The following is an 11808-nucleotide window of genomic DNA, read 5'->3' on the forward strand; positions in this document are numbered from 1 at the left end:
GCAACAGCAACTCAACAGCGGAGCTGAGTCATAAAATACTTCTGAAAAAGAGCGAGATCAAAGTGTCCCCACTGAAACCCAATTGCTTCCAAAGCTCCTTGCAGGGACCCAGGCTCTCCAAAGAATGGTCCCTTCAGTCATAGTCCAAAAAGACCACCACCAGGAAAGAGACAATGGGGATGAGAGGGCAGCCAGCCATGGAGGAGAAATGCCACTTACGGTTTAATGGCTGGGGACAAAGCAGCAAGAAACGAAAACCAAGTGACGAAATCGGAACCAGGGCTGGAGGGACCCTCTGGTACCCACTCCACTGCGAGCCCCTGATGTGATGCCGAGGCTAGAGCCTAATCTGAGACTGAATAGAAGACGCCAGAGGAACTGCACAGCTCTCTACCATTCTTGCCAGCCAGGTCCGCAGTGGAGGTGATTAATCAGAGGTAAATGATAAATCTGGGTGGAAATGCAACACAGGTAGCATCTTTGCATGCCTCTTCCCTGGACCTTCATGTTGTGAATGGAGCTGAGTCTCCAGACTTCTCAATCAAGAGGTGCATTTTCCCAACTGGAAGACATAGTAACTGGATTTATCAGGTACCATTCAAGTGCAAATCATCTTAGATTTGGGAGATTCCTCTCCCATGGTAAAGCCTGAAACCCTGGCAAGTTGTTGATGGAAGTGTAGCTTAAAGGGGAGGTGGGCAGGGAAGTCATCAAGTTCGTCAAAATTTGACCTCTTGGAGCTGCACCATGCATGTGAGCACATTAAAGGTGAGAAATGTATGAGAGCAAGGACATCTGCTTAATTAAAGTTTCCCGAACCTTATGGGAATCTATGGCCATGAAACCACTCATGGGGTCATTAAACCCTTTTATGCCTCAACACCTCTTAAGAGTCAGAAATCAATACATAATATTATAGTATCTCTTTTAGGAATGATTGTTTTGGTGATTTTCTTCCCACTGAGTGTTAGTTGCTTAGTCTTGCCCAACTTTTTGTGACCCCATGGACTATAACCAGCCAGGCTCCTCCATCCATGGACTTCTCCAGGCAAGAATACTGGAGTGGGTTGCCATTCCCTTCTCCAGGGGGTCTCCCTGACCCAGTGTCTCATGCATTACAGGCACATTCTTTACCATCGAGTTACCAGAGAAGTCTACTAGACTATGAAGAGAGGTTCCCTGAAAAACAGGTTCCATGATCAAATTAGTTGGGGAAACTTTTAAACAGAGTTAAGCAAAATCTATAACATACGGCATTTCTGAGTTGTTAACATGCTAATCTAAAACCACACTCCATGAACCGTTTGTTCCAGGGTTCTGTTGAATCACAGCTTAATTCAAAATAAAATAGCAATTTCTGGGTCTCACATCTCCACTCCATTTCTTGCTATGAAGCAGAATATAGCATCTACCTTTCTTCCGCCTGGGGCATGCAGGATCTCAGTTCTCAAACCCACGACCCCTGCAGGGGAAGCAAGGAGTCTTAACCACTGGACCATCAGGGACGTTCCCCTTTGCTTGCAGCTTTCTCCATCCTGTGCTCCCAACAGTGCCTGACATAACAGAAGTTCATCAATAATTGAATGACATAATCTTTCAATGTATCTTTCCAGTCAGTTCTCCAAATATGACACTTCTACTAAGTTTCAGAAACAGGCTCACTCTGTCAGACCAACAGCAGATGTAAAAACAATTTGCTTACAGTGCTCAATGTCTTAATCCAAAGGTTCTCTCATGTTAGTATGTATTAGAATCATTTGGAGAATTAAAAAACATATTCCTGGGCCCAGCCTCATTGACCTTCTGTTGTACGTAAAGACATTGAAATTTTTAATACCTCAAGTGAAGCTGGGGCTTCCCTGGTGGCTTAGTGGTAAAGAATCTACTGGCAATACAAGAGAGGCAGAAGACATGGGTTCGAGTCCTGGGTTGGGAAGATCCCCTGGAGGAGGAAATGGCAACTCACTCCAGCATTCTTGCCTGGGAAAGTCCATGGACAGAAGAAGCTGGTGGGCTACAGTCCATGGGGTGACCAAGAGTCAGACACAACTGAGCGCACACACACGCAAGTGAAGCTAATGTAGCTGATCACACTCTGAAAATTATTGTCTTCCTGAAAAAAGAGCAAAAAAGTTCCACTTTTGGGGGCAGATCCATATATTAGATCTCCTCACTTGCAGGAAGAAAGACAGGTTTCTCCTAACATCCCAGAAAACAAAATCGAGAAACACAGATGAAAGTCATAAGAAAGTAGGTTGTATGTAGTTCAACATTAAGATGAAGGGTCTCCTGACAATGCATAGGCTTCCTGGATGTGATAAGCATTTCATCTAAGTGGTACTCGGGGGAAGCTGAGTATAGTGCAAAGTATGCACATGTCAGAGAGTGATTAGATCCAGTCCATCTGCAACCCTGAGATTCTGGGACACAGTTTTGCAAACTTAGATAATGTTCACAGGCTGTAGGGCCACCAGGTGTAGGGGGCAGTGGCGGGCTGGAGAGAGTTAGATCCTGCTGAAATTCAAAATTTAAAAACCACCACCTCCAGAAATAATGGTAGGCAGGATTCACAAATAGAAGTTTGCAACTCCTGTTTGATGGGTTATTCCAAGTAAATAAGAATTGATACTTTCAAACTGTGGTGCTGGAGAAGACTCTTGACAGTCTTTTGGACAGCAAGAGATTAAACCAGTCAACCCTAAAGGAAATCAACCCTGAATATTCATTGGAAGGACTGATGCTGAAGCTCCAATACTTTGGCCACTTAATGCGAAGAGCCGACTCATTGGAAAAGACCCTGATGCTGGGAAAGAATGAAGGCTAAAAGAGAAGGGGGCAACAGAAGATGAGATGTTTATATGGCATCATGGACTCAATGGATATGAGTTTGAGCAAGCTCTGGGAGATAGTGAAGGGCAGGGGGGCCTGGTGTGCTGCAGCTCATGAGGTCACAGAGAGCTGGATGTGACAGCAACTGAACAACAACAAAGCGTCCAGTTAACTTCTGAATAAAATGAGATCTATCATAGGGGAATGGCAGCCCACTCCAGTACTCGTGCCTGGAGAATTCCATGGATGGAGGAACCTGGTAGGCTACAATCCATGGGGTCTCAAAGAGCCTGCCACGACTGAGCAACTTCACTCACTATCATGCAGGGCAGGTACATTTTAAGAGAATATTTTGAACAGAATTTAATTGTGAATTATTAAATCCCCTGCTTGAGAAATCCTAACTGGAGTAGGTATACATGCATATATATTCATATATATTTCACTGTTAAAATCTTTGGGCTTCCCTGGTGGCTCAGTAGTAGAGAATCCTCCTGCCAATGCAAGTTCAGTCCTTGAGTTGGGAAGATCCCCTGGAGGAGGAAATGGCATTCCACTCCAGTATTCTTGCCGGGAAAATTCCACGGACAGAGGAGCCTCGTGGGGTCTGTGGGGTCACACAAGAGTTGGACAGGACTGAGCAAGTCGTGCGTACACACACACTCTAACCCTTCCACCCTTTCTAAGCCACTCCTGGGCTTTCCCTAGCCATCAAGATAATGGTTAGCCTTCCTGTCAGTATTCTGTTATCTAAAGGTGACTTCTTACTTTTTTAATACACACTGATGCATACTAGGAAGTTGCCAGCACCTTGAAAGTCATTCTGTTGCCAGTTGTCCAGCCTCACTCTTGGTGAAACTCTGATGTAGACATTTCAGACATTTCATCTCTCTGTCTCCTTAGTGATTCCTCAGTTGGAGCCTCAGGTCATCTTCCAGTGCTCACTATTGCCCCTCAATAGTGTTTCATATGCAGATCAGTGCACTGTTAGAGGTGCATAGCCATGCTATCAAAGATAAGTTGGCAAAGGTGTTTTTGCTCAGAATTCTTGCTTCTATTCACAAAGAAAGGGAAAAGCACCACAATTTGGGCTGAAGACACTTGCAGAAATGCCCCACTTTCAAAAGCTTGCTTTACACCACTTTGCTTTTACAAAAGACATTAAAAAAACAAAAAAACCCAGAGCAAAAATGGTGATGAGTGTTCATCTGTTGGTTTTCCAGTGAGCCCTTACAGAGGCAGCACTCACCCCCAGCAGGGGAAGTAGCACCACCAACCCTCCTCCGGGAACTGCCCTCAGCACCTGTGCATCAAGCTACTGCAGCTCTGAGCTGCGTCTGTGAGCCGTTGTGCTCCACGCCAGCTTATTCTGTGCACTCACTGCCAAGATGTGTCCTAAGGTAACTGCTTCTTTGCTTTAAGGCTTCATAGGAAGACCCTACTTTCAGATAACAGAGAAACTTATATACTATTGCTTGTCCATATATGATACACTAACAGAGCATAAAAGAGGGTATAGAAGTGGCCAGTAGGCATAAGAAAGGATTCGACTTCATTAACCACCAGAACAATTCAAACAAAACCCATAATGTGTTTGTGGTACTGCTGTGGTACTGCTTCACATCCATCAATGGGAGTGGCTAAAACGGAAAAGAGAGATAATAGCAAGTGTTGATAAGGATCTGAAGCAACTGGAACTCTCACACACTGCTGATGGCAGTGTCAGTTAGTTCAACCACTCTGAAAAGCTGTTTGCCAGAATCTAGCAAAGGAGAACATATAGATTTTACCCTATGACCCGGAAACTTCAGTCTTCAGTATTTCAAACAGAATGTGTCTGTAAGCTTACCAAAAGGCAGAGACAAGAATGTTTGGTAATACTTCTCACAACAGCCCCTAACTGGAAACAATTTCAACAACCACTAACAATTAGAAACAACGCAGAACATTCATACAGAGGAATATTGTATGACCCTCTCTCAAGTAAGATTTTTTTAAGTAGATGAAATCAAGCTATGTTACAAGTCAGGAGAGGGGTTACTTCTGGTGGGCAGTGACTGGAAGGGGATGAGGGATGGGGGATGGTCTTTCCAGGCACTGGTAATGTCCTATTTGATCTGGCTGTTGGTTACAGGGATGTAAACTTTGTGAAAATTCATTAGGTTGTACACCATGATTTTTGCACTTTTCTGTATATATACTACAATAGAAGTTACAAAAATTAATACAGAGCAGTGTCTCAGCTTTTTCACTTGGGGTTTGATCCTCTTCCCTGTGTTATTTTTCTTTTTGTTTGATTAAGGATGGCTGTATGGGTTTATTATATCTTGCAGTTCTTGGTGGGGATGTGGGGAGGTGTGTGATGCAAGAGAGATAAGCTTGATAACTTCCCCACCCCATACCTAGTGGGCCCTGATGGGGTAAACCAACTGATAATTAGACTCAGATGCCTAGAGATGGCAGGAGTCTTAGAAATCACTTCACGTGGTTCGGGAGAGGAAACCGAGGCCCAGAGAAGTAAAGTTAATTAAGTATATGTGGCTGGTTTGTTGAAAAACAGAAACAGAATGTGAAGTCCATGGTTTCAACTTATACTGGCCTTATAAAAAAAGAGTGAAATAATGCCCCTTGCAGCAACATGGATGGGCCTAGAGATGAGCATATTAAGTGAAGTCAGAAAGAGAAAGGCAAATGTCATATGATATCACTTATATGTGGAGTCTAAAATGATACAAACAAACTTATTTCCAAGACTCACAGACTTGGAAAACAAATTTATGATTACCACAGTGGAAAGGTGGGGGGGGGGGCGAGGGGCAGGGATAAATTAGGAGTTTGAGGTTAACATGTATATACTACTCTGTATAAAACAGATAATCAACAAGGACCTACTGTATAACACGGGCAACCAATATTCTGTGATAACCTATATGGGAAAAAAATCTGAAAAAGAATGGATTATACATATACATATAACTCAATCACTTTTCTGTACACCTGAAATACAGCATTGAAAACCAAATTATAGTCCAAGGGGACAATAGGGGATCAGATGGTTGGATGGCATCACTGACTTGATGAACATGAGTCTGAGCAAGCTCCGGGAGTTGGTGATGGACAGGGAAGCCTGGCGTGCTGCAGTCCATGGGGTTGCAAAGAGTTGGAGATGACTGAGTGACTGAACTGAACATATAAAAATTGAATTAAAAAATAAAAACAAACAAAAATCAGATTGGTATGCAAAGGAAAAAATGTATGGGCTTCCCAGGTGGTGCAGTGGTAAAGATTAGGAGTTTGTGATTAAAATATATACACTTCTATGCATAAAATAGGCAATCAAAAAGGACCTACTGTATAGCATAGGCAATTCTACTCAATATTCTGTGATAACCTATATGGGAAAAAATCTGAAAAAGAATGTGTGTGTATATGTATATATGTGTGTGTGTGTGTGTATATATATATATATATAAACTCAATCACTTTGCTATACACCTGAAACTAACACAACATTGGTAAATCAAACTATTGTCCAATATAAAATAAAAATCAAATTGAAAACATAAAAACAAACAAAATCAGACTGGCATGCAGAGAAAAACTGTATATTGGCCTTATACACAGGCAGATGTGGTTGCCAATGACTTCTTTCACTTCCATCCCAGAGATGAAACTGTGTAGCCTGTCTCATTCTACATATAAAGTAGCTCTTTGTTCCCTGTTCTAAAGTGAATCTCCTTCTTAGGAGAAATAACCCAGCATCTATGAATATGGGATCAGATGATCAGGGTCAGATTTCCTATCACTCAGACAGTGGAATCCTGAGCTCATCCAACGTGAGGAGACTAAGTGCCTTCCGAGAACTTCTGCAGCTCTTTGCATGTAGGAAGTCACGTCACCCCCACAGCCCTGCAGTGTAAACCTTCATGCTATTCCCACTGCAGAGATACAGATGCTACGACACAGGGAGGTTTGTAACTTGCCCAAGGTCCTTCTAGTAAGGGCTAGTGTGAAAATGACCTTGGACAGACTGCTCCAAATCACTGGGTTATGTGCAATGGGGTGGCTTAAGCCCCTGTGATGGAGGGCCTAACCTCCTTCTGAAGATGTCAGGATACTGAAATAGAAGAGAGGAGGATGCTCCCAAAAGATCAGGAGACTCATCACCACCAAAGCAACAAACCAGCCAACACGAGATATATTCATGGGTGTGGGCGCTCCCTGTGTGTGTGTAAGCAGGGTAGAATGTGTAGGTCACCAGTAAGCCATGTTGTTCATTTAAACAGATGCAGCTTAGTTGAGAACTGTTAAATCTTTGCTTCACTCTATAAAGACCATACCAAAACATTGTAACTCTGATTCGATGAACCCTTTTAGTTATGTGTCAAGCCACAACATAGAGGAAAAAAAGTTATGTAATAAAGTTTCAGCTAGCCAAGAATATGGAAGTCCTCATTCACCAGCGCCTAAGCCCTACCCTCTTGTTCGGTCAGAGTGTATCATGTATATTATTAACTACATCCTGAATTGAGCTTTCCTCCCGTTTCCCTTCTTCTAGCCACACCAGAGCGAGACCACTGTGTGTCTCCACACACAAACACACACACTGTTCTGTCAGTTACCGACACTTCCCAACCGCAACACAAGATGGCATCAACCCAGATGGCCATTTAGTAGCGCAAGATCCCTGAATCCTGAGACAAGAATCATTTATACTAATATTGCAGTCTCGAGCTCAACAGTGAGGACGACACAGGAGGCAATATGCTTGTCCCGAATGCTTTTAAACGCCTTTCCCTCCTGGATGTCACACGTCCCCCCACCAGCCCCCAAACACACCACATCACATTCTAAAAGGATGTCTTACTTGAGCAGGACAACACTAAGAGATTAGTGGAAAGAAAACAAGAGGCCTCCCTTGCACAGGGAAGGTCAGGCTGCTCAGGGCTGTGAATGTACTCCTGCATTAAATAACAGTTTCCCCTGTGTCAGAGCACTGTAGAGGCACGCAGCTTGTTAGATTTATATAAAGCCTGGTCTCTCAAGACTTTCCAAAGCGAATGGCATCCATCAAATTAATTTCCTCAGGGATCGTCTCTAACATGGAGAATGAAGAGGCCCAGACCAATAAACATCAAAAGAACCTTCTTAAATGGTAATTGAAGTTCTCTTAGATTTTCTTTTTCTGGGAGCAGCTTAGATTAATTCAGCTGAGAAGATTCTACGTATCAGAGCTGACAGTGTGAATATGTAGAGCTGACTGCAAGAGCCTGGTATTACAGACGTCTGTTCATTCCAATTACACAAAACACGGGCGAGAGGGAGGCGGGGGTGCTTACCAAGCCGGCGCACGTAGACACCGCCACGGAGGACGAGCTGTCGTTTCTGATAAATCCCTGATAGAAACATCTCGGCACCGCGGGTTCCCGAGTCTCTGAGGCACCATCTTTCCCAAGTACCTGGACAATAAAGTGACTGCTCAAGATCGCCGAGGGCTTAAGTTCTAAGTGTAGTTCCTGTCCAAATGCTGAAAATCGGTAATGCAGCGAGCTGCTGGCACTCTGCGCCGACCGCTTTTTCCTGCCGTTGTGCAAAATGTCGTGGGAAATATATGACCCGCCCGAGTCCACTTCTACTGGCGTGACAAAGACGTAATCTGCAATGGGAAAGGTTTGGCTGTCAGCACCCGAGCCCAGGACGCCCTGGGGGCCCCTTTCCCACAGGCTGGCAGTGAGCAATGCACAGCTGAAAGATATTTGTCTCCACTGCCATGCACCTAGACGATATATCACTCAGAGCAGCTCATGACACGGAGAATTTTGTGATTTCGACAATTAGCTCCACCACCTTCATTCCTCCAGAAACTAAAAGTCAAGCACCGTATTGCTGAACGTCAAGACGCCACGACTTTCACAGTTTGCAGAGAGAGGTGGACTTTCTACATATCCGTCATGGAGTCATCCACACATCAAAGTCGATTTGGAGGAGACAATATTATAACCATGAAGCCATAAAGTCAAAGAAAGGAACTTTCCCCCAAGATGATACCTCTGTGTTTAAACTACATTAGGAACATTTGTGTGTGGGTGTGGGTGGGGGATGGACAGAGCTTACATTTCAAATATAACTCATGAAGCTGAGTAACTTGAGATGAAATCTCAGGCAATTAACAAGTAACTGCCGTTTTATGCTTCCAATATTAATCATACGTGATAATAAAACTCCAGCACTCATATCACTGAATGTTTTACAGAGAGCTTTCCCTGGGACAATTCCATTTAATTGTAAGCATAAAATAGAGTGGATACATAAAAATGCCTCAGAATTGTCAGGACTTCCTTCTACAGTCTGATGCTGAAAACTGCTCAGACATGTTGGTGGGGGCGTGTCAGATCAGGGGACACCTGGAAAGACGTGTTTAAAAATACCTTCCCTGTTGCTCCCTAGAGCAGCACTAATTGCTGCCTGTCCCGGAGAGCAGAAGTTAAACAACAATTTGCTGCTTGAAAAAAATGAGGCCAGCACACTGTTTTCTATCACAGGACATTGAAACTGAAAAGTATCGTCCACAAAGTGACTTGGAATATGCCCTCTGCGCATTAAAAAACACTCTGTGTTTCCACTTTCTAGGCACAGAATGGGAAACTAATTTGGATAGTGTTTAGAAAGATTCCAAATAACTAAGAGGCATGTTTGAGTCACTTGGGTCCTTGGTTACTGGAGGAGGAAAAGCAAGAGGAATTTCCCTTTTCCCAAAATAGTCAACAACTGAAAAAAAAAAGAAAGACGGAAAGCTAAAGAATGAACAGAAGCCCTGTAGCTAGCAGGGATCAATGAGTGATATTCTATTTGGTCCTACATTTGGATTTTAAAAAATCCCAATATGGCAATTTTCAATGGTGCTCTTCTGTATATGAATCATCTGAGACTCAAACTGCTTAAGAAACTCATTCTTACAATGTTCTTGCCATCCTCCCCATTTTTTCTTCACTTCTTTAACTGGAAATACTATCTAATTGACATTTGTATTAAAAAGCAATTAAAAAATGTTTTTCTCTTAACCTTAAAAAATTGAACAGTACACATACCACTTCTCTTAAACACCTCTACTATGTTGTTTTCCGTGAACAAGGCTTTTTGATGAAACACAGCAAGAAGACACCTCCTCCCTCCCCCAGGCTAAAACCTAATTGTCAAAGTCACACATGCTCCAGACAGTCTCTATGCTACATCGATTCTTACCTGCTTGTGCAAAGCCTTCTGAAGCTCTGCCTGGTCTTAGCTGGGAGGACACGCAGAAGCCTTATCCAGCCAGCCTTCCTGGAATCAGCCTGCAAAGCCCCTACCCAGACACCTGCTACTGGCTTGTTTGCAAAGGGAGGATGGACCAGTGGGCTGATGGCAATATTCAGTGGCTGATGGGAAGAAGGCCACTCAGAGCTCCTGCAGTGAGTGATCTGATTAATCAGCCCAAGGGCTGCCTAACATGAGGTGCTTACAGGTGGCGATTGGAATGGAAGGGATCTCAAGCCATTTGGCCCTGATGAAACAATGAGGGGTTGTTTTAGAAACTGGAGCCAACTTTTCTGGGTGAATTTCTCAAGGGCAAATTCCTGGCTCTCCTGGGTCCCCTCACTCACCCACTCCTGGGTGGCACGGCCTTTTCCATGAATCCGCGAGAGGAGGAGATAAGGCTGAGCAAGGCTGAAAAAGTGATAGAACCCCAGCTGGACATCAAGGTCTTTCTATAGAAACCTGGGGTCGGGAATTAGCTGTTCTCCAGCAGCTGATGGGACAATGGAAACAAGGATTTTCCTTCCAGGTGCCAGGGAGAAGTTAATAAATAACAAGTAAAGCATGTTCTGGATGTTTGCAGCCAGGAAACCTCAGAAGAGGTACCCCCCTCCCCCACACCCCCAGAGAAGCTACTTGCTTTCCTCTGGTGAGCTTTGGGAATCAATGATACAAGAGAAGAGAAGAGGGAGCAAGAAGATGGGAAAGGGATAAAAGGAACAGGAGTGGAGACGTGAGGGAGGGAAGGTGGGGGAGAGGGGACGTGTTCTTTCTGGAAAGAAGAAGGAAATGAAGAAAGTGCCTCTTGATATCAGCCACCTGGTCAATGTCCATTCACTTCCTAATTTCTCACCGCAGCACAGATTTTTTTTTTTTTTTTGGAAAGGGGGAAAGGCCTGTTTTCTCCTTTATGGGACTTGCAGCTTGAGGCCCTGATTCCCATGATAAAATCAAAGTCCTGGCCACATCCCCCCTCTCCAAACAGGCCCAGTGTATCCAGGACACGCGCACACCTGCCACGTGGGGGAGAGGCGGGGAGTTCTTCTACCTTGTCTCTCTTTGGAAGGAAAGAAGGGACAAAGTGCCTGGAAAAGCTCTTCTGGAGGCGGGGAGGGGGCGAATACGAACCCTGGTTTAATCCGCTGCCGTCCCCGCTGCGGCTGTCACTGGCTAAGGCTGCGGCGACCGACGCGCAGCAGAGGCAGCACAGCTGGAGCGCCTGCAAAGGAAAAAGTGACCCCGCGCGTGAGGGCGCGGCGGGGCCGGCGTCCCGGGCCCCCCGCCGGCGGCGCGCCCCTCGCCCGGCACCTGCCTTAGCCACGCGCCCGCGCCCGGCCGGCCCCCACGGCGGGCCCGAGCGGGCGGCGGGGAGGGCGCACGCGAGCAGGAGGGCGCACTCCATGGTCAGGGGCGGGCGCGGCGGCTGCGGGCGGCGCGCATTCTCCCCGCCGCCCCGGAGCGCGGCGCTCCAGGTGCGGCGCCAGGTGGGAGCCGCCGTCGCCGCTCACATCGCGGGCCGGGCGCCCCGGGACTCCCCGGCTGCGGCTCCCGGCGCCCGCGCGCCTGCCCGCCCGCCGGTGCCGGCTCGCGCCGCGCCGCCTGCTCCTCCCGGGGGCGCCCCGGGGCCGGGGCGGGCGCGCGCCTCGGAGCGCAGACGGCCGGGGCGCTGTGTCCGCGCCCGCCCTG

At 45.8% G+C, this 11808-nt stretch overlaps 1 protein-coding gene across 1 annotated transcript in view; it reads right to left on the minus strand.

Moving 5' to 3' along the window:
• Window positions 1-11524, minus strand: part of ADAMTS18 (ADAM metallopeptidase with thrombospondin type 1 motif 18) — a 142414-nt gene extending 130890 nt beyond the window's left edge. The window contains exons 1-3 of the mRNA XM_065920428.1: window positions 11435-11524; window positions 11251-11341; window positions 8169-8485 (exon numbers count right to left, since the gene is read on the minus strand). Of these exons, the coding sequence (XP_065776500.1) occupies window positions 8169-8485; window positions 11251-11341; window positions 11435-11524 (498 nt within the window). The remainder of the gene's footprint in view (window positions 1-8168; window positions 8486-11250; window positions 11342-11434) is intronic.
• Window positions 11525-11808: the final 284 nt, after the last annotated feature.

Source organism: Muntiacus reevesi, chromosome 2, assembly GCF_963930625.1.
Source record: "Muntiacus reevesi chromosome 2, mMunRee1.1, whole genome shotgun sequence".
In the NCBI taxonomy this organism is placed as follows: Eukaryota; Metazoa; Chordata; class Mammalia; order Artiodactyla; family Cervidae; genus Muntiacus; species Muntiacus reevesi.